This window comes from Lepidochelys kempii, chromosome 1 (assembly GCF_965140265.1).
Source record: "Lepidochelys kempii isolate rLepKem1 chromosome 1, rLepKem1.hap2, whole genome shotgun sequence".
NCBI classification, from domain to species: domain Eukaryota; kingdom Metazoa; phylum Chordata; order Testudines; family Cheloniidae; genus Lepidochelys; species Lepidochelys kempii.
Genome location: NC_133256.1, coordinates 46,729,364 through 46,752,866, shown reverse-complemented (window position 1 = coordinate 46,752,866; position 23,503 = coordinate 46,729,364). Strand labels below are relative to the sequence as shown.

At 42.1% G+C, this 23,503-nt stretch overlaps 1 protein-coding gene across 5 annotated transcripts in view; it reads right to left on the bottom strand.

Annotated features, from left to right (window-relative positions):
* Positions 1 to 23,503, bottom strand: part of B3GLCT (beta 3-glucosyltransferase) — a 141,024-nt gene that overhangs the window by 55,613 nt on the left and 61,908 nt on the right. For all 5 annotated transcript variants that reach the window (XM_073341270.1, XM_073341285.1, XM_073341261.1 and 2 more), the window contains exons 5-6: positions 16,458 to 16,534; positions 2,650 to 2,761 (exon numbers count right to left, since the gene is read on the bottom strand). In XM_073341270.1, the coding sequence (XP_073197371.1) occupies positions 2,650 to 2,761; positions 16,458 to 16,534 (189 nt within the window). The remainder of the gene's footprint in view (positions 1 to 2,649; positions 2,762 to 16,457; positions 16,535 to 23,503) is intronic.

The following is a 23,503-nucleotide window of genomic DNA, read 5'->3' as shown; positions in this document are numbered from 1 at the left end:
AAATTAATTGAGGATTGGTCCATCAATGGGTATTAGCTAGAATTGGCAGGGATGGTGTCCCTAGTCTCTGTTTGCCAGAAGCTGGGAATGGGCAAGAGAGGATGGATCAGTTGATGATTACCTGTTCTGTTCATTCCCTCTAAGGCACTTGGTGTTGGCCACTGTCAGAAGACAGGATAATGGGCTCGATGGACTTTTGGCCTGACACAGTGTGGCCATTCTTATGTTCAGAGAATCTCTAGTTTATAATTTTGTGAAAAATAAAAATATTAACTATTAACTAAATTTTACTGAAAGTACCAATATCACTTATTCAATGCACACAACCACTCCTTGTGGTTGATTTTTGAATGTGCTTTAAATTTACACTGGAACCCCATTTATCAGATCTAATTAGGACTGGGGCCAGCTCAGATAATCAGGAGAAAGGGCAAAGAGCTAAGTGTTCCTTATTTTAAGATGGGGAGGGGGAGTTCGGGGCAGTCAGCCGGAGCCCCAGCCACTGTCAGCTCCAGGTGGCTGGTGGTTCGGTTTATACAGAGACCCGGATAACGGAGGCTTGGATAAACAGGGTTCTACTGTATATCAATAAAATGTGTTCAATTGATAACCATATATATTGTGGATAGTGAAACTAAAGTTCAGCGTTTCATTTTAATTATGCAAAAACACGGATTTTATGGGGGTTTTAATCTGAGAATTTGGATTTTTTTTAAAATCACAGAAATCTAGGATCCCTGGTTATGAGACTACAAATAGCATTTTAAAAACTCTATGTTATTAAGGGTCTCACATTTTAAAAGTGGTTGTTTAGAAGAGAGGCTATGCCAGATGGCTGTAAAGAAAGTTATTTCTAAACAAAGTCCCACACTCATACCTGAAGTAAGGCTTCCCTCAGCCCTTGAACAAAATAACAGTAAATGAACAAGGCCAATTCCTGCCAGTTTCCCAAGTAATATAGAAGTATGGCTTCCTTCAGCCAGTCAAAGTAAGGATATCAAGATGTGTGTTTTTCAGCAAGTCCCCCAAAATACCAGATCAACAGTCCAACTCATGGCTCCCTTCTAACACAGCCTCTGTGGGCAGGGCAGTAGTCAATTGAGCAGATCTTCCTTGATGGCTTTGGGTCTGGTCCTTTGTTCCAAAAGCTTCCTAACCCCTTTTCTTCTTGGGCAGGTATGAAAGATTACTTTTCTCTTAGGAACCAGCCAGCCTAATAACAAAGAATTGTCCTACCAAATCAGACCAGGGTCCACCTATTCCAGTTTTCTGTCTGGCAATGGTCAGTGACAGCTGCTTGAAGGGAAGGTGCAAGAATCCCCAAAGTAGACTGCCACCCACTCCTCCTATGGCTGCTTTGTCGTCATGAGACCCACCTAGAGAAATCTCCTTTATGGTCAATGTAACAGGGTGCTGGCCAGGAGGTCCTGGCCAGGCCCCTGTTAGCCCAACTCCAATTAAGGGGCATTAATTGGGGCTGGCTGGGTATGGCTCGCCTAAGGGCTTGATGAGAAACACCTGCGGACCTTATTAGCCAGAGGGGCTATATAAAGCTGGCAGGAAGGAAGCAGGAGGGGGGAACAGGAAAGGGAGGAGCCTGTGGCTGTAGGTCCCTGCTGGCTGAGGAAGGTAGCTGTCCCCCAGGGAGTTGTGTTGAACAGACTGTATATTGATGGTGGTGGGAAGTGACACTGCAAATAAAAGAGCACTGGTGCTTGCACTCTAAGCGGTCTCCAGCTGATTTGTGGAACGAGCAGCGAAGGGCTCCGTTACAGCCAACTTTAGCAATTCCTCCAAGGCAGGACAGGTACTCATACCTTTTCATACCGCAAGCTTTAACACATTCCCTGCTTGAATGCGGGGCATATACTTCCTATGATAAGCTATTTAGATTTCCCACACAACTATTTTGTAAGCTACGAGCCATGCAAGTACTGGTCTACAATGGAACTCTTTATAATAGAAACAATTATAACTTTAAAAAATAACATTTTATATTCATCATTTGGTATTTTAAATGAATTATTTGTAGGACTCTGTGTCTGTCACAGAGGTCGAGGAAGTCACTGATTACGTGACTTTCCGCAACCTCTGTGACTTCTGTAGGGGCCAGTGTGGCTGACCCTAGGGCTGCCCAAGCAGCTGGCTCTGGGCCGAGGTGCTCAGGTGGCCCCTGGGACATCCACACCATCCTTCCTGGGACAGCCAGAGCAGCTGCGATCCACAGCTCCAGACAGCTGTTCCTAAGCAGCCGGCTGGAGCAGCCACAGTCTGCTGGCTCTGGCAGCAGTCCCCAGGTGGCCGGCCAGAGCAGCCATGGTTCCCAGCCAGCCATCTGAAGCAGCAGTGATCTGCGGTCCCCGGCAGCTGGTACCCTCGCCCCAGCAGCGCCCCTCTCCCCCAGTGCCACCCCCAGCAGCGGCCCCTCCCCCCAGATTTAATCACAGGTATTTTTAATATGTCATGGACAGGTCCCAGACCGTGAATTTTTGTTTACTGCCCATGACCTGTCTGTGACTTTTAATAAAAATACCATGACTAAATCATAGCCTTAATTATTTGAACTAGTTTTCCAGTGTTTTTATCCAATACAAAAATCTCCTTCAAGCACATTCAAAAGATTAGACATCTGATGATTTTTTATTTCACCTTAGACTTGTCAAATCTTCTAAGTGTTTCCAGCAGCTTAACAATTTGTATTCTTGTATCTTCTTCACAGAAGAAAATCCATGAGGAGTTTCTACCATAGGAAGCAGAGAAGCTAACAAAAGAAAGAGGTTGGTTTACTACAAGATTGACTTCTGAAGAGATTACAAACCTGAAGTAAAACAAAGAAACAAAATCCCTGCTAACTGGAACTCAATCCCTCAGCCAGATGGACCCCAAAACAATTAGTGTCAATGCAGGATCATGGACCATAACCCATATGCAGTGAAACGTAGATGTCTACTTAAGGGAAACTCAAAGACCCTGCTCTCGGTTCCAGACTATCTGCCCATAATCTGCACAGAGATGAATGGGGATGTGCAGAGTAAATAAATTCAGAGTTCTCCAGGTACTGGTACATAACCTACTTCCCCTCCATCTTACCTTTCTTCCATAGAATCCCCTTGTTGGAAGTCTAACAAACAGAGCAATAACCTTAGAAGTGATACTAGTTGGTGTTTTAGCAAAACTGCCCTGCACTAACTATACTAGCCCCTGAATCTAATGGTGTTTGTGTTCTTTAACTCAGTTAAAAACTGCACAGATGGAAGGGATTTCCCTTCACTGAGGTTTAGTTAGGCAGGCAACAACTAATCACAATGCAGGATTCTCAGCCTCTCCAGGAGGATCTTCCCATTTTTCTCTCAGTCAAATTCTTCCACAACTAAAATATCTCTTAGCCAAATAATGCCCCCCTGTACTCTTAAAGGTGCTTTTATTGTCCTTCCTCTGGGAGGGAAAACAGTGCCTTCTGGATAACAGGAAACAATTAAAGATGCATCAGTGGAGCAGTACTGCACAAGAGAATAATGTCTCGTGAACGTGTGGTGGAACTCTATGTAGATGCTTTGCAAATGTCAGGTAAGGGTATTTCCTGAATGGATGCCACTGAAGTTACTTATGCTCTTATAGAATGAGCCCTCATCCCATGCAGAGAGGAAGATACCACAATTGATAACAGATACAGCCAGAGATCAACTTAGAGACTCTGTGGAAGGAAACAGTTTGACTTTGGACTCATTCTGCTGTAGTGAGGAATAATCTAGGTGATTTTCTAATTGGTTTAGTCCTTTGCAGCTAGAAGGTAAGAATGCATTATTCCTCGAGGGAATGAAGTCTCCTCTTTTCCCCCAATCCATGTAGTTTCAGGAAAAAAAAAACCCCCACAGCAAAGTGGATTGATTGGTTTATGTGAAACTCTGAAATTACTTTGGGGGGTGAATTTCAGATGCAGCCATAAAGAGACTTTCTCCTTATGGAATATAAGGTATGGTACATCAGCGCTCCCAGCTCACCTTCCCTCCTGGCTGAGGTGATGACCATAAGGAATGCAACTTTAATTTATAAGTGAGAAACGGTTTGAAGGGAGGCTTACTGAGTGCCAAAAGAAGAAGGTTTAAGTCCCATTGAGAAGTATGTTTCCTTGCTGCTGGAAAAGTTCTGATTAGGCCCTTTAAAAATCCGTTAATCAGAAGTGAGTGAAAATTGAATAATGTCTGATGGTGGATGGCATGCATAGATTGCTGTCAGGTTGCCTCGTATAAAACTGAGGGAAAGCCCACCTGTTTTGAGAGAGAAAAGGTAGTCCAAAATGAGGGAAATATCTGCTGACTCAGGAGATACATGTTTCTGCTGCGGTCAGATGGAGAAATGCTTCCACTTGGCTGAACAGCATATCTAGTGGAATCTTTTCTGCTATTAAGGATGGCTTATACAGCTTGAGAGCAGACATGTTCTACTGCTGATGCCCATCCAAAACTAAACCATGAGATGAAGCGCTTTGGGGTTGGGATGCTTGATCCTTCCCCATTTCTTGACCCAGAAGAAGGGTAAGGACTGGATGCTGATCGGAGGACATTTGGAGACTAAAATTATCTGGATCAGCTGGAGGCGATGAGGATGATTCATGCCCTGTCTTGACAAATTTTCTTTAAGACCCAAGGTAGGAGTGGTAAGGGAGGAAAGGCATAGCTCAGATGGCCTGACCAGGGGAGACGGAGAGCATCACCCTGAAAGTGTAGTCTTAGAGCTCCTCTGGAACAGTATATGTTACATTTCTTGTTCGTTTGGAAGGCAAAGAGATGCCAGGTGGGAGTCCCTCATTAAATAAAGATGTTCTTAACTACCGAATCATCCAATTCCCACTCATGATCGATGGTGAAATGCCTACTGACGACGTCCACCAACACATTCGGAGTTCCTAGAAGGTCAGCTGCCATCAGGATGATTTGATTCCTGTTACACCCATTCTATATAGCGATTGCTTTTACACACAAGGGAATGGATTTCACCCCTTCATGTTTGTTGATGTAAAAAGCAGTTGTCATACTGTCTGACATTATGAGGACATGGTGCGACTAGATAAATTGCAGAAAAATCTTGCAAGCGTTTCAGACTCAGTGTTCCAGAAGGTTGATGTATATCCTGGCCTCCTGGGATGTCCAAGTGCTCTGTGCCATATTACTGTTTATGTGGACTCCCAGCCTGAGAGAGAGAGGAGTCTGCAATGATCATCTAGTCTGGCGAGGATAGTAGGAAGGGGACACCACACATCCCTGATGGAAATCCTTCCCCATCACACACTGGAAGGAATTGTTACCATGGTATTTATGCTGTGTTTGGTTGGTGAATACACTGTCTGGAACCACACCTGAAGGCAATGTAGGTGGAGTGAGCTGAATGGGCTAATGAAAGTGCAAGAAGCCATGTGCCCCAGGAAGGAAAGACAAGTACTGTCTGGAGCTCAAGAGTTGCACATAACCTGATCTATCAGGTCACTCATGGTGTGAAACCTGTCCCTTGGTAGATAAGCTCTTGCCGTGACTGAATCTAGGTTGGCCCCTACGAAATCTATAGTCTGCATCGGAGTGAGGACAGACAGACTTTCCCAAGTTTACACTGACTCCTAGTGAAGAAAGTAGTTGAATAATTAATAAGGTCAACTCATAGGCTTCCTGATGTGTCCTAGCACTGAGAAGCCAATTGTCAAGATAGGGAAAGATGGTGAAGCTGTTCCATCTGAAATGCACTACTATTACCAGAAAGACATTGAGGGCAGTGGTGAGGCCGAATGCAAGTACCCCTGTACTGGACGTTACTGGGGCCCACCATGAATCTGAGAAAACACCCGTGGGCAGAGTGAACATGTGAAAGTAAGCATCCTCCATATTGAGAGCTGTAAACCAAATGTCTTTTTCCAGGGAGGGATTATTGACACCAGAGTGACCACGTGAAATTTCAGCTTGTGAATAAAGTGACTGAAAAGATCGAGCATAGGTCTCCAACCTCCCTTCTTTGTGAGGACTGTGAAGTATAGAGTAAAAAATCTTTTCCTTGGTGTTGAAGAGGTACGCACTCTATTGCTCCTCGCTCAGAAGGGATTCCACTTCCTGCGTGAGAATGGTCCCTGAAGAGGGGAGGGATGGGGGTTTTGAAAGACAAAGAGAAGTAAACTCAATTGCATAGCCACCCTGGATGATAGCTAATACGCACTTGTCCCTTACGGCACTCCAGTTATGCAAACAGAGAGCAAAATGATCCCCGAAAGGTATGTGTAGATCGGGTAATGGTGGCATCATTAATAGTTTGCAGCTCTCAAACTCCCGTCAAAAATATCTTTTTGCTGGAGGATGGGATTGAGATGGTGCAGCAGATGTGGGAGATGCAGGGAAACAAGACTTCTGTACTCTTTGTCTCTTATGAGGAGGGTCATAAGATCATTGGTGATAAAACTATTGAGATGTTGGTCTGTCTGTAAGGCTGCCTTTCTTTGATGCCCTTTTTGGGGCAGGTGTCTACATTCCCAAGGAATGGAGGATGGCCCTGGAGTCCTTTAAAATATGAAAGAACTCATCCATCTTTTCGTTGAAAAAGTGGGCTTCATCAAAGGGCAAGTCCTCTACAGAATTTTGGACCTCCCTGGGAAATCCTGACGTGTGTAGCCATGACTCATGGCGCATCACAGTGGCTGTTGCTATTGACCTAGATTATGTGTCTGCTGCATCAGCTGCTGACTGAAATACAGTTCTCTTATCTTTCTCAATAAGACCCTGGAAGTGGGCACTGTCATGCTGTGATAGCTTGTCTATAAAGTCTCAATTTAGAATAGTTCAGATAGTGATATGTAGCCAACAATGCTTGATAGTTCACTGAGGCAACAGGATAAGACAACAGGCTATATATGGTCTGGTTTAAAAGTAAATTACTCATTCGCCTTAGGCAAGTAATCTGAAAGTTCAAAATGAAGAAGCACTTAACCTGATGAATAAAGCGGAAAATGTTTTATAATAAAATTTGAAATTATAGTTGACATTTCTGGGCCCCCTCTATTACTAGAATGTTACAACAAGGTACTGTCCACTTGTAAGACTTACCATCTCATGTGGCGAAGCTTCACTATCAGGGATTATAGCAAGGATGCTACTGTAATACCTTATTTATCTAATTTCTTCTCTCTTTAGCTAAGGCTGGCCTTAAAAGACCTTATTCACCTTTAAAGCTCACTATCCATTCTTGAGATCTTGCTCACACAATCTAGCTAACTCTCTTTGAAGCAGACAAGTATTCACTGCATTTGCTTTTGGTAGCAGTCATAAACAAATATACTTTAATACTAAGTAGCTGGCCTGCTACTATGTGGAAGATACAAATCTGAGTCCCAGACCAGGAGGGGTGGGGAACACTACTGAAGCTGGAGGGAGGATCAAGCATAGCTCACTAGCAAGATCACTGAAGGGTTCTGGAGAGAACCATCTCTGGACTCCCTTTTAGTGAATGGTGGAGGAGAAAAAATAAAGTGAGAAATCTCTTTGCCCTTTCCCCTTCCCAGAGGAACAGAAACACTAAATATGAGAAGGAAAAGCTCAGAACAAAATTTGTTTCAGATCCAAAATCAGGAGAAAAAACAGCAGCTACCTGTAGGGTCATCTCAGACATTGTATGTTATATATTATGATATGAGAGGGTACCTTGTCCAGTAATTTTTCTGACTTCTTTAGTCGTCTTCCTATTTCCATATGTTATTCACAATATTCTTCTCAGACATTTGTGATGAAATGCATCCAGGTTTTGTATATCTTTCTCGGTAAATTGCCATGTCTCACTGCTATATGTTGTGACAGCGATAACAATTGTACACATTCAGTTGTGTCTTGAGGGAGATGTTTTTGAGTCTTCCAAATGCAGCGTTTGCCCTCCCGATTCTTCTTCTTATTTCCTCGGAACTAGTACCATCTTGGCTGATGGCACTTCCAAGATACGTAAAATTGTCCACCTTCTCCAGTTTCTCTCTTCAATTTTGATTTCTGTCCCTATAGGCTTATCCTATGACTTTACATTTATTTGCATTGTATCTCAAACCTATGCAAGAATGGCAAATGTGGGTAGCCCAATGTGCAGCAAAGCATGGGATGGACTAAGGTCTATACAACTGTAAAAGTGGGAATGACAGATGATGATGACCTACAATACAGAAGCAGCATACGGAAGTCAGCTTTGATAGATCGTGAGCTGTACAAACCCAATGTTGATATTGCAGCACTTCAGGAAACAAGACTTGCAGATGCTGGTTTTGTCCAAGAGGCCAATTATACCCTCTTTTGGCGAGGTAAAATCTGTGAAGAAACTCATCTGCACGGTATCAGTTTTGCTGTGAGAAACAAGTGGGTAAAACTCGTAGAAACACCCAATGGGAAGTCAGGAAACCTCATAGTCATGTATGATGGCCTGAAGAAAGCTCTCAGTCCCACTGTTGACATGGTTGCCCCTCTCAAATCGCACAGTGCTGAAATCATTACAGATAAAAGGAAGCAGTTGTCTCATTGGGTTGAACACTATTCGGAGCTATTCGCACAAGAAAGAAACATCACCAGTAAATCACTGGACCAAATACCAAGTCTACAGGTCATGCCAGAGCTAGATGTGAAGCCCACTGTAGAAGAGCTAAGCAAGGACATTGATTTGCTATCAAGTGGCAAGGTTCCTGGAAAAGATGGCATCCCAGCAGAAATCCTCAAGTGCGGGAAAGACAACCTATTACCATATCTTCATCAGCTGCTACTTAAATGCTGGAAAGAGGGTGAGGTACCACAAGAGATGTGTGATGCAAACATCATCACTTTGAATAAAAATAAAGGCGAAAAGGGCAACTGCAACAACTTCAGGGGTATCTCGCTACTAAGTGTAGCAGGAAAAGCTTTCACGAAAGTCATCTTAGTTCGCCTACAACAGCTAGTGAATCGTGTCTACCCTGAATCACAGTGCATGTTCAGGGCTGGAAGATCAACTATAGACATGATATTTTCTCTGCGTCAACTCCAAGAAAAGTGCAGAGACCAAAACTGACCATTGTGCATCACCTTTCTGGACCTAACCAAAGCATTCGACACAGTCAGCAGAGCAGGTCTATTTGCAATAGAAAAGATACAATGCCCACCAACCCTGTTAAGTCTTATACGTTCGTTCCACAACATGAGAGCAACTGTCCAGTTTGACAGGTCCACTTCGGACAGCTTTGAGATGGAAAACGGAGTGAAGCAAGGATGTGTTCTTGCCCTTACGCTCTTTGGAATGTTCTTCTCGGTACTCTTGAACTTTGCATTCAAGGACATGAAAGATGGAGTGTATCCCCACGCAAGATCAGATGGGAAACTCCTCAGCCTGTCCCGAATTAAATCAAAGACAACAGTCAAAAGGTGCTAATCAGGGAACATCTATTCGCTGATGATGTTGCCCTCATAGCCCACAATGAAGATCTACTACCAGAACTCATGGACTGCCTTTCAAGTGCCTCTCACGCATTTGCTCTCACCATCAGCATCAAGAAAATGGTTGTATTAGGACAGGGGGTTCCACGAGATCCTTCAATTACCTTAAATGCAAACCAGCTAGAAGTAGTCCAAAAGTTCAGTTATTTAAGTTCCACAGTGACCACCAACTTCTCACTGGATGATGAACTAAATGTTCGCACTGGAAATGTTCGCCACCACCTTTAGCAGACTAACTAAAAGACCATGGAACAACTCAAAGCTTACCATCAAGACCAAAATGCTAATGTACCAAGCCTGCATCCTCAGCACTCTCATGTATAGTGGGGAAACATGGACAACTTATGTTCATCAGGAGAAAAGGTTAAACAGTTTCCACCTGTGTTGTTTACGCCACATACTCAACACCAAATGGCAGGATAAAGTCACCAATGCAGAGGTTCTTCAAAGGGCAAATGTAACTAGTGTGACAGCCATGCTCAAGCGAAGACGACTGCTCTGGCTGGGCCATCTGAGTAGGTTGGAAGATGGACGCATACCCAAGGACATGCTATATGGGGAGGTATCAGAGGGAACAAGAACAACAGGATGTCCAAAGCTTTGCTATAAAGACACATGCAAGCAACATATGAAGGAATCTGGAATTGATCCTAAACAATGGGAAATCTTGGCAAGTGATCATAACAAGTGGCGCTATCGTCTCCATCAGGGAATCGAAGTCCATGACAGAAGCTGGCTCCTACAGCTTGAAGAGAAAAGAGTCCGTAGGAAGTAAGCAGCTCCCAACCAAGATACATACATTTACAATAACTGCCAAAGATCATGCAAATCTCGGATTGGACTATTCAGACACGTGAGACATTGCAAACCATCTACATCATACGCTGCAACTCCCACCATCCGTTGCAGATGACAGGATGCCAACAACAAGGTCTGTACAACTGTAACAAAGTGGGAATGTTCTTAATGTTTTCTCTGAATACTGTGTGTGCCTCCGTTTCCCCGCTGTGTTACTCAAGTATTTGGGTGGTGGGATAAGGATGTGTGACCTTTGCAGAGACTGCTAGAGTGCAGGAGTGACTGGCAACTGATAGCCAGACCCATCCTCTGCAAGAAGCCAGCCAAAGGTGTTGGAGAACAAAGAGAGAAGTGGAGGCAAGGTCATGTGTTTGCCTGAGAAACAGACAAAGGGTGGAGATGGAGCAGCTGGGCATGACAGAGGCTGGGCTGCCAGAAGCAAGTCAGTCTCCTGGTTTGGGACTCGGGGGCAGAACCCAGGGCTCTGGGCTCTCTATCTCCCCCTGCCCAAGATGGACTGTGCTGTAACCAGGAGTCTCATGATCATTATTGTTTTCCTTAGAGCCCCATCTCATGGAGTCAAGTGGATACATAATGATTTCAGCCTTCATTCTTAAAGAAAAATGAAGTTTCTAACCCTCGTGGCTGTGGAGAAAGCTTCAAAATGTGACTCCAGTGAACCCTCAAAGCTCAAAAAGCAGAAGGCAAATACAAAGAACACCAAACTTATTATTTTTACATAATCTCATGATTCTAAAGTCAATCTCATGTTTTTTTGTGAACCTGCTTCATGATTTTTGAATATTTAGGGTTAGCAAGACTGTCAGAAAGTGACTTGAAAATGTCAGTTTCACTCCTGTTTAAAGTCAGTTTCTAGTCTAGTATTTGTAGGGGGATAATATCCCTAGAGCCCAAGGCAGATTCAGTACAAACTCACAGGGCCTTGCCCAAGTAGGATATTTCCAAAAGTTAAATGATCTATTCCAAGCTTGGTGAACTGCAAAAAAGTGATAGAAAGTAATCTAGATTTTTCTACAGTTGTTAGAATTGTTGTGTTCAAGAGTTAGTAACAAAGTAAAAACATACATTAAAATGTTAAACCTAACCAGTGTCTCTTAAGTGACCTGACACAAGATGTCAGAACATGTTAGTATTAGACCTAAGTGGGTCTAATATTTATTTAATTTTCTTCCTTTATATAGGAATTAGATGAAGTGCTTCTGTCAGCTAATTTCTAAGTTATTATCTAAAAAAAAAAAGTTTTCAGGTGCCTAAGTAGCCCCTGGACTCACAGTTAAAGTTGCCCCCCTCCCACCAAAATCTGAAATGGTGCCCCTGGCTGTCACTTCCTGCTTTCTTTACTAACAAGATCTGTTCTATGTTGTGTTGACGATGACTAATAAACCCTTCTGTTTCACAACGGTGGCTGAGAGTCACTGCTGACTGCAAAGCTGGGGGGCATATAAGGCTTCCCCATGTGTCCCATTCAGGTGGACTCCCTGCAGGAAGTTCACCGTATGAACAGGGGTGCTGAACACTCCGAGGTCAGACCCAGGAGGTGCTAAAGAGGAGGAGGCTTGCCCGAGTGAGAGTATGCCCAGAGGGGAGACACACTGCACTACAGTCCTGTCTGACTTCATTCAAAGTGGTTCCAAAGCACTGAGTCTGTGACTCCATGACAACAACAGATTGAAACAATTATGTATGTGGATGTATAAGAAACACCTTGTCTCCAATATATGTTTGCAAGACCAATTCAATAATACAAAGTCTCTATATAAAGTATAACTATATATATAGTGTATATATAGTGTATATATACATATAGTAATACTTTATATAGATATAGTCAGTAATATAAAGTCTCTAAATACATATTTCCTCCACATACCACAACCCTCTCAGAGAAAGCCCCCTAAATACATAATTGCAAAACTGTATATGTATAATTAGGGTAAAAATCAAAGGAATATTACTGTAAAAATATCCTACATCCTAAATGCAAAACTACATTTAAGAGGTATGAGCAAATGCACATATTTTCGGTGTACAGGTGAATCGCATCATAGGCGCGTTTAACTTACACGAAATCAACTATACGCACTCAGCAAAAAAGAAGAAAAATAACAGGATACCTGTAAATAGTGCGAACGATTCCGCCCACCATTCCACTCAATGAGCATATGCCCTGGAGTGAGTGTAAGATGGGAGACATGAATCTGCTGTTCCCTCAGTCGGTCTCAGTTCCCACGTGCCTCTCATAGTGTGAGCATCTCGCCATGCTGAGTGTGATTCTAGTGTTTAAAAATACTGTATGTATTTTTCGTACAACATGGCCCCTAAACGCAAGCCAACTACTTCATCTGGTGCTCAATCGAAGAAACAGCTATCTGTTCCAATGCTGGAGGAAAAACTGGCTGTGTTGGATTTATTGAGAGATGGTATGTCAGTCTCCAACATGGCACAGAAATATGGCTGCAATGAATCTAGCATCCGTGCCATCAAGATTCGAGAGAGAGAAATTCATCAAGCCGTGGCATCAAGTGCTCCAATAACTGCTAAGGTTATGAGCCAGGTGCATGATAAGACTTTAGTGAAGACTGAAAAGGCATTGAACTTATGGCTGGGAGACATGAACCGTAAATGTGTGCCTATCGATGGCAACATGTTGCGAGAAAAGACTCTTAGCCTCTACGCGCTGTTCAAACCTCCCGCCAAAGAGGGACAGCCTTCTGATGAGAAGGAATTCAAAGCCAGCCAAGGATGGCTTAACAGTTTTAGGAACTGCTTCAACCTCAAAAACATGCAGACTACTGGTGAAGCTGTATCTGCCAATGAAGAGGCAGCAAAAGCCTACCTCGAACAATTAAAGAAAATCATAGAAGAAAAGGGCTATCTTTGGAACAAGTTTTTAATGCTGACGAGACTGGGCTCTTCTGGAAAAAAATGCCCAACCGCACTTAAACTTCGAAATCAGAAAGACAAGCCCATGGCTTCAAAGCAGCTAAAGACTGTGTGACTGTTGTTTTGTGGCAATGCGGCTGGGCATTTAATAAAGCTGGGCTTGCTCTACAGGGCTGCAAATCTCCGTGCCCTAAAAGGCAAGAACAAAAATCTCCTGCCTGTGTTCTGGCAATCAAATAAAAAGGCTTGGGTGACAGCAGCATTATTTCTGGATTGGTTCCACAAGTGTTTCATTCCTGAGGTCAAGCGGTACCTTGAAGAGAAAGGACTTGACTTTAAAGTGTTGCTGATCGTAGACAATGCTCCTGACCACCCTGCGGCACTCCGGTTTGCGCATAATGACGTTGAAGTCGTCTTTCTCCCTCCCAATACCACCTCCATCCTCTAACCTCTCGACCAAGGCGTGATTCGCTGTTTCACAGTCATGTACACAAGGCTTACGTTCTCACGGATACGTAGCATTATGGATGCTGATCCCAATCTTAATGTGATGGAGTGTTAGAAGTCCTTCAACATTGCCGATTACATCACTTATATTAAACAGGCAATGGATGTAGTCAAGCCTGAAACAGTCAATGCATGTTGGCGAAACCTATGGAAAGAATGTGTGAATGATTTTAAGGGTTTCCCAACCATTGACAAAGAAGCGAAACACATTGTTCAGATGGCCAGGCAAGTGGGTGGTGATGGCTTCGTTGACATCCTTGAGGAAGAAACTGAAGAATTAATTGAGGGCCATAGAGAAACACTGACTAACAAAGAGCTAGAGGAACTGATAAAATCGTCTATAGAAGATGAAGATGATGACGACGAACAGGAAGAGCCAGCAAGTTGGAATCTTCATAAATTTGCTGAAGTGTTCAAAGCAGCAAAACACTTGAATGATTTAATTTCTGAATACAATCCCTCTATGGAACGAAGCCTCGTATTACGGACTATTTGAGACCATATCAAGAAATGTTTGAGCAGCTCAAGAGACAACAGCGACAGTTGCCGATCACCATGTTTTTCAAGGAAAAAGAACAAGCAGCAGATGAGCCTACGCAATCAACTTCTCAAGCTGAACCGGAGCCAACCACTTTGTCTACGACTCACTCTCCGTCACCCAAGCTCTCCGTCACCTCCGTCTCCTAGATCAACATCAAGCCCTAATGACCTCCTGTAATTACCTCCCTGTAATTACCCCCTGCAATTAAAAATACAGTACTGTAAAATTATATTTTGCATATGTACTCTTTATTATATACTGTATACATTATACATTTACATCTATTACTGTACAGGGTTGTATACACAAAACCATGTACAGTATACTGTACTTTATGGGTAATTTAAGGAATTTTCAAGGGTAATTTTGACTATATGCGATTTTTGCCTTACACATTGACTTTAGAACCTAATCCCTGTGTAAGATGCGACTCCACTCTGTATTCTATGTAAGGGTTATTTCTTTTTGCTTACTTTCAGCAGACTTATCATTTTAGTTGTTTAATAATAAGGTTTACTTGAAATTCAACCAAGTTTCTCTATGAGGGCCTTGCTTAAATGCAAGTCAACTTGTCATGAATTTTTTTTTTATACTACAGTTTTCCAGCAAGAAATCCCTGTTCTTGAACAGTGGTAAGGACAGTAATGGAAAATATAATTTTCTCCATCAAGATTAACTACAGAACAGAATAAGAAAAACAACATGAGTCATCAGGAGTCCTACACTGGTTAGCATGTTCTAGAAGGCCTGGAATCAGAGGACTGAACTTAATTTCAGGATAGTTAGGCAAGAACCCCTCCTACACGTACTGTAAGACTCATTAGCTGGCAAATTACCTAAGTTTTCTGCACTGGTTACCAATTTACTTCCAGGTGAAATTCAAGTTGGTAGGTTACTATCTGTAAAGCCCTTCATGATGCAGGTCCCATTGCAGCAATCACTGGAACTTTCACTTTTAGAATTAACTTCCACTAGAACAGTCTGAACCCACATCTGGCCCCTATGGAATATACTGTAAAATTTAAATCTTTGTTAAATAAAACCAGTCCTGGAATCCACTGATATTTAGTCTGTCATCTGAGTTTTCCCATCTCTGACTCCTTCAGAGAAATTAGCTTGCATCTGTAAGGGTTTGGGATATATACATCCCCAACTTTAGGAAATGTTTGTTTTGTACCCTATGTAAATATCATCCAGATTCTACAATAGTAGGTGCATGTAAACAGATGAGATCCTTCATCTCAGTTTTCATGCAGTACAACACAATGCATTACCATTCAAACTCACCCCCTTCTTGGTGTTTTACCTTCATTAATTAACTTATGTTCCCCAGGGCAGGACTTATCTTATAAACCTAAACCTAAACCTTATCCTGGGTCTACTTTTCAGCTGGCAGCTACTAAGGTTTCTCCACGAAGGACATCACATACATCATCCTACCTTTCTCACCTCAGAAACAATGTCATACTTTTAGTGAATCAGAATAAATGAGACCTATCTAGTCTAGCTACCAGGACAACCCAACAGAATCATTCTGTACCTCCACATAGTGTCCTATACTCTGCCACCTGCCATAGGGTATTGGGCATGGATGTAAATAATAATTATACAAGCAGTTTATATCAGATTTACCTTTGTGATCTACTGCTATTACAGAATAGTATGACCCCTTACATATTATCAGTGAACCTATTCGCATAAATACCGTTAGTATGCAACATGTAAAATAAGAAGTTTTGACAGGTCACAAAGGTAAATTTGAAGTTGACCAGATAAGGTGACAAAAGTTGAAAAGGAATTCCCTTCCTCTGAAGAACGGCTGTATTAAAATTGAAATATTTGGTATAGCAAACAAAGCCATTTAGAAAGTAGAGCTCTCAAACATTAGAACAAAATTATATTTCTTTTGAATTAGCTCACTTTTTCTAGTAAGTAATTTAGTAACTGATTTTTGGAGGAAGCTGATTGTTCAATTATGTTACATTACTTCACTTTTTAAATCTCTTTATATTTGATAAATGTTTTATCTGATTTAGTGAATTTTAAAAGCAAACTGTTTTGGAAAACTATTTTTAGGAAACATTTTTAATACTAAGAAGCGCAAAAAAATTCAAAGTTAAAACTCCATTTTTAAACCATTGCTAATGAACAAACAAAAGAGATTCACAGGTGTTGATGTTTTTACTTACACAAAAGCATTAAAGCATGTCAACAATTTGTACAGAATTTTAACTTACTCGTGCATTAATGGTAGTATGGTCCATGCACCATCATGTCTGTCCATCTGATGAATAAGCAGAACTCTAGGTAATTCCTTTAAGAAAACCAAAAATATTCTTATGAGACAACAAAGTATTTTACAACACAGTATTTTCTTAGATGCCTAATTAATTTTAAAACTAAATTCTTGTGGAAAGACTATTTCACTCTGTTATTTTCCATAGAACTGAGTAGCAAACAGGCTTGTAGACTAAAAGAGACTAGGGATGTAGCAGAGGGATATAATTCAGACTCTTGGAGAGGGAACTTCTTGCAATTTCTTGTTTCTAAACCCTCTCTCAGGTATAAAACTAATGCACCTCTCACTTCAGTGAAATTTATAACTATTCTGGTTAATCTATCTGGTTATACCACTTCTGGAACAATGAAATGTTTATCTTATAAAGACAGTGTCTATAAATGAAAGTGGAGTAATCAAACTCTTCTAATGAATTATACATAAATTATGTTAACCAGAAATATTTATTAAATTCTATAGAGCTAATTTATCATCTAACAGAGGATTATAACATAAAGCCCACTATTCTTGATGACACCATTGTTTTTGTTCCAATTCCACTGGTATTGTTAGGAGTAGTTACTACAAGTATGCAGTGTCCCCAGATTTCCAGTCAAGACTTAAATCAACAATCCAGTTTATTTTACAGGACATTATATGTTTTACTAAAATTTCAAACAACATTTGGCCGTTTACTGTTAGTGTGATTCAAGAACCACCATTGCACGTTATCAGAACACATTTTATGAATATCATAACAATATGATCTAATGGTTCTAGGTAAGAAAGCAAAAGGATGAAAGGGCTGGATTAATATACACTTTGGATATAAGCAGGAGTTACACACAAAATTTATAGGGTAATTTACAGTATATGTAGGAAGAGAGCAGTCTGAACAAAGTAAACTGGTTCAATCACCTTTCCTTGGCTCAGCTCCTCTCTTTTGGGAAGCACCAATGGGATGAAGCTCAGAAAAAGCACTCTCCCTCTCCTCATATCGGAGGCTCCTCCATTAATGGAAATGGAGGGAACAATCTTATCCTTAGCACAATATCTTTTCCTGTACACATATTATTATTATTATCCCTTTCCCTTAGGTTTAGTCTACATTCTGCTCTTGTAAGCTCTCTCTTTCTGGTGCTGTCCTTCTCCTTCTTTCCTAACTCTCTCTAAAACCAGAAAATGTTAGGGTGCCGATCTTCCCTTTTATCCATCTCCAGAGATGCACCAACTCTATTCTTCTCCTATTATTCAAGCAGTGGTCTACAGAATCTATTCTGTCATAGCACATATGTTTCTCCAACATGACAGAGGTTGTCTATATGGCTCCTACTTCAGCATTTCACATCTCTCTGCCAAAAGCCTTGCTAAATTATGCTAGGGTTGCAAACTTTCTAATTGCACAAAACTGAACACATTTGCCCCACCCCTTGCCCCTGCCCTGCCCCTTCTCCGAGGCCCGTCCCTCACTCACTCCATTCTCCCTCCCTCCGTCACTTGCTCTCCTCCACCCTCACTCATTTTCACTGGGCTGGGGCAGGGGGTTGGGGTGCAGGAGGGGGTGAGGGCTCTGGCTGGGGGTGCAGGTTCTGGGGTGGGACCAGAAATGAGGGGTTCAGGGTGCAGATGGGGCTCAGGGCTGGGGCAGGGGGTTGGAGTGTGGGAGGGAGTGCAGGGTGCAGGCTCTGGGAGGGAGTTTGGGTGCGGGGGGGGCTCAGAGCTGGGGCAGGTGGTTAAGGTGTAGGAGGGGGCACGGGGTGTAGGCTCTGGGAGGGAGTTTCGGTGCAGGAGGGGGCTAAGGGCTGGGGGGGTGGGGGGGGTGGGGGTGTGGGCTCCGGCCAGGTGGTGCTTACCTCAGGCGGCTCCTAGGCAGAGAGGCATGTCCAGCTCCTAGGCAGAGAGGCCAGGGGGCTCCACGTGCTGCCTGCCCCTGCAAGTGCCACCTCCACAGCTTTCCTTGGCCACGGTTCCCGGCCAATGGGAGCCTTGCAGCCAGTGCTTGGGGCGGAGACAGAATGCGGAGCCCCCGTGGCCACCCCTGCACCTAGAAGCCAGACATGCCTGCTGCTTCTGGGAGCTGCAGAGAGCCAGGGCAGGCAGGGAGCCTGCCTTAGCCCCACTGCGCCGTCGACCTGACTTTTAGAGGCCCAGTCAGCAGCGCTGACCGGAGCCACCAGGGCACCCTTTCAATCAGGCGTTCTGGTCATTTTTTAATTACTTTTTTAAAGTCACTTCTGGCTTGGAACGTAGCGTAACGCACTTCAGCCCAAAATGTGCTAGGCCCTTTAGAACATACAGGCAGTAGTAGTCCCTGCCCCTAAGATCTTACAATCTGCACAGACAAGACAAACAAGCAAACATTTATTTAACGGTTAGGTACATGTCTTCAAAGTACTTTATAAACATTAAAGCAATCTTATAACTCACCAGTAGATAAGCTGTAATAAAATTATTTTATAGGTGTATAAATGAGGCAGAGGGATGCTAAAAGCATTGCTCAATCCACAGTGAATCAAGCAGAGCTAGAAATAGAACTCAGGACCATGACTTTTCCTAGCTGTATGCATTAAAAATCTTCTCCATCAGTAAGCTAAATATTTTGAGAATGGCTTATCAGAGTCTAATAATTTTTTAAACATTTTTGTTAATACTGAAATTTCACAGATTAACTGCTAATCTGAGACAAATATTGGCAGAATGTGGCTATGCAACCTAATTTAACCAAATCTGGTATGCAAATACCTAAATTCACATAGTATTGGATATAGTTTCACAGCTGTACAGTGAAATCTATCAGAACTGTACAGCTACAGCCAATGTGTAAAGAAGCAGTGTACTAACCAAGAAGAGATTAGAACTTTCATCGATTTTAAGGCCAGAATGAGCCTCTGTGATTACCCAGTTTGATCTCCTGCATAACACAGCCACAGAAGTTCACCCTGGAATTCTTATGTCTAACCCAACAATTTGTAGTTGAGCTAGGGCATATCTTTTAGAAAGTCATCCAATCTTGATATTGCTATGATATATGTAACATGCCCTGTGTGACTTCTACATGCCATTGTATGTGAGTGCCTTGTAATCGTCAGTGAAATATAAAACTCAGTAGTGGATGGTGATATTTGTTTTTAAACTACAAGTCATCTGATCAAAGCTTCAACAAATGCATGCCCAATACAAATTATGACTATGTAGAAATACATAATATACACCAGAAAGGGAGAAGAGCTAGATAAAATAAAGGACTATGTTTGTACAAGAACAAATTGGTATAAACTGGTCATGAATAAATTTAGGATGAAAATCAGAAGAGAGTTTCTAAACATCAAAGGAGTAAGGTTCAGGAACAGCCTTCTAGTTGGAATACTAGGGGTGAACAACCTAGCTAGTTTTAAGATGGAGCTTGATAAATTCATGAAGATTATATGAAGGGGTTGCCTTTGACAGCAGCAGACTGGACTCAGTGACCCAGGATGAGTTCTATGTTCCTATGTAGCAATTTATTCAACCCTCTCACACAGGAGAAGTGCAAAATATATCCAAAAGGTTCTCTTGGATTTTCCTTTAAAAAGACATACCATATTGTAGGTCTCTATAGGATTTCTGACATAGTGAAAAGACAGTGCAAGTCTCTGAGCTCAAAACTCATAAAGAAGGGCATCGTGCCAGGAATTCTTACTGTCAAATGCAATGAACTGCTTTTTTTTTACGAGAGTGATCACCTAACTAAATTCACTTAAAACTAAATCTGTATTTATAATAATCAATTTTAAACTGCTTTGAAGCCACAAGTATTCATAGAATCATAGAATATCAGGGTTGGAAGGGACCCCAGAAGGTCATCTAGTCCAACCCCCTGCTCGAAGCAGGACCAATTCCCAGTTAAATCATCCCAGCCAGGGCTTTGTCAAGCCTGACCTTAAAAACCTCTAAGGAAGGAGATTCTACCACCTCCCTAGGTAACGCATTCCAGTGTTTCACCACCCTCTTAGTGAAAAAGTTTTTCCTAATATCCAATCTAAACCTCCCCCACTGCAACTTGAGACCATTACTCCTCGTTCTGTCATCTGCTACCATTGAGAACAGTCTAGAGCCATCCTCTTTGGAACCCCCTTTCAGGTAGTTGAAAGCAGCTATCAAATCCCCCCTCATTCTTCTCTTCTGCAGGCTAAACAATCCCAGCTCCCTCAGCCTCTCCTCATAAGTCATGTGTTCCAGACCCCTAATCATTTTTGTTGCCCTTCGCTGGACTCTCTCCAATTTATCCACATCCTTCTTGAAGTGTGGGGCCCAAAACTGGACACAGTACTCCAGATGAGGCCTCACCAGCGTCGAAGAGAGGGGAACAATCACGTCCCTCGATCTGCTCGCTATGCCCCTACTTATACATCCCAAAATGCCATTGGCCTTCTTGGCAACAAGGGCACACTGCTGACTCATATCCAGCTTCTCGTCCACTGTCACCCCTAGGTCCTTTTCTGCAGAACTGCTGCCTAGCCATTCGGTCCCTAGTCTGTAGCTGTGCATTGGGTTCTTCCGTCCTAAGTGCAGGACCCTGCACTTATCCTTATTGAACCTCATCAGATTTCTTTTGGCCCAATCCTCCAATTTGTCTAGGTCCTTCTGTATCCTATCCCTCCCCTCCAGCGTATCTACCACTCCTCCCAGTTTAGTGTCATCCGCAAATTTGCTGAAAGTGCAATCCACACCATCCTCCAGATCATTTATGAAGATATTGAACAAAACTGGCCCCAGGACCGACCCTTGGGGCACTCCACTTGACACTGGCTGCCAACTAGACATGGAGCCATTGATCACTACCCGTTGAGCCCGACAATCTAGCCAGCTTTCTACCCACCTTATAGTGCATTCATCCAGCCCATACTTCCTTAACTTGCTGACAAGAATACTGTGGGAGACCGTGTCAAAAGCTTTGCTAAAGTCAAGAAACAATACATCCACTGCTTTCCCTTCATCCACAGAACCAGTAATCTCATCATAAAAGGCGATTAGATTAGTCAGGCATGACCTTCCCTTGGTGAATCCATGCTGGCTGTTCCTGATTCCTTATTGATAAGCATCAGACAACCAGTTATATTCCAAGGAACCCGAACCATTTTTTCACAAAATTTTATCCAAACAAAAAATGCAAGTGATGTAAAAATATTGGTTTTGCATGAAACTACCAGTAACAAAATTGCTTTATTTCAACTTAACACATCATCAGTTATTAGGTTGTTTATCCAAGGTTGCCTTGACCTACTACTTCTGCCCAGAACTGTACAGTGTTTATCTCTTTTATGAAGTGCACAATTTAGGAATTCCGCCCAAAGGAACAAAAGGTGTGCAAATATCAACTAGTTAGTGTTTTTTATCCTTCCCCATTAATTTGCCTATTTTAGAAGCTTTTTAAACAAGTAGCTACCAGCAAGGGAAAAAAAAATTATTCTGTGTTAAGTCTCCCTCTGAATATAGATAACAATAATGTAACAGTGTTACTTTAAAATCTCTACTTCTCTAGTGTTTGGATTGTTGTTTTGAAAAATGGACCGGTTCTATAAAAACAAGTGCAGTTCTACAAAGAGGTCAAGGTCTTAGCCATACTCTGCTTCTATCAATCAAGAGAAAGATGTTTGAAATCCAAAAAGATTACCACATTGCATGGACCTCAGATGGGGACTCACCTTGCCAGGGCCCAATCCTGCACCGCTGAAATCAAAGGGAGTTTTAACACTGATTTCAATGGGACCAGAATCAGGGCCACCAAGACTAACGAGTAGTTTGTCTACACAGCAATAAACAAACAAACAAACAAATAAATAAAAACCCAAAGAAACAAAAAAACCAACAACCACCAAACAACCTGCAGCAACAGTCTCAGGGCCCAGGTGAACCGGCTTTAGCTACAAGACTTAAAAAAGCCATGTAGGTGTTCAGGCTTGGGCAGGAGCCTGGGTTCCAAGACAGCCCCCCCCCCCCCCCCCCCGCCTCACTGGGTTTCAGAGCCCAGGCTCCAGTAGTCCCAGCATCTACACAGCTATTTTTAGTCACACAGTGTGAGCCCCAGGAACCCAAGTCAGTTGATCTGGGCTCCAAGATTCTCTGCCACAGGTATTTATTTATTTACTTATTGATTTGATTTATTGCTGTGCAGACATACCCTGAAACAGACTTTTGCATGTGCATGGAGTCTGACTGACTTCAATGGGTCACAATATAAATATTGCAGTCTCCTTCTGTGGAATTAGAGCCTAGTATTGTAAATAAGGCACCTTTACCAATATTTGCTTGTTTTTGGTGGGCCATTCCCCTAAATTTTATTTTGCATTATGCTGACAAGGTGCCCAAAGGTACTCTTAGATTCTGTTAGAAAGAAGATTTTGGAATAAGCCACCAAAATAAATATTTAAAAAGCAAGTAACCTCATAAATGTATTTACATTTACCATTAACATTCCCAGAAACTAGGTTAAGACATTAACACGTTCTTCTTACAAAGTACTGCTCAGTTGACCAGGATGCCAGAAAGTTGAAGTAACATAAATGTCTAATGGAAAAAAATTTCAAAATATATCCACTTTCACGATTGGATAGTCACATATGTACCTAAATTCAAAATAACCATACTGCTCAAGAATAGCGCCTTTACTTTCAGAAATTATTGGGGAGGAGAGGGAGCATAAAAATATTTCAATTTCCAAACTCCACAATTTTCAGGTGACAGCAATGATGGAATTAATCTTACTTTTCAGTGATCAAAATGGGACTTGTGTTTGCTTTAGCAAGAATTCAGGGTTTGCCATCTAATAAAGCATTAACCTTTGTGTTTACTTTCAATCTGAACAATGCATATAAAATTCTAATGATAGATCATTTCATTCCTTGCCAACAAGACATAAAGTGAAGATAGCTCTTTAGAGTAGGAATTTACAATCCAAAAGATAAACCTTTTCTGGATTCATGCACTGAGAAGACCAGAGGAAGGATTAATATTGAGTTACATAAA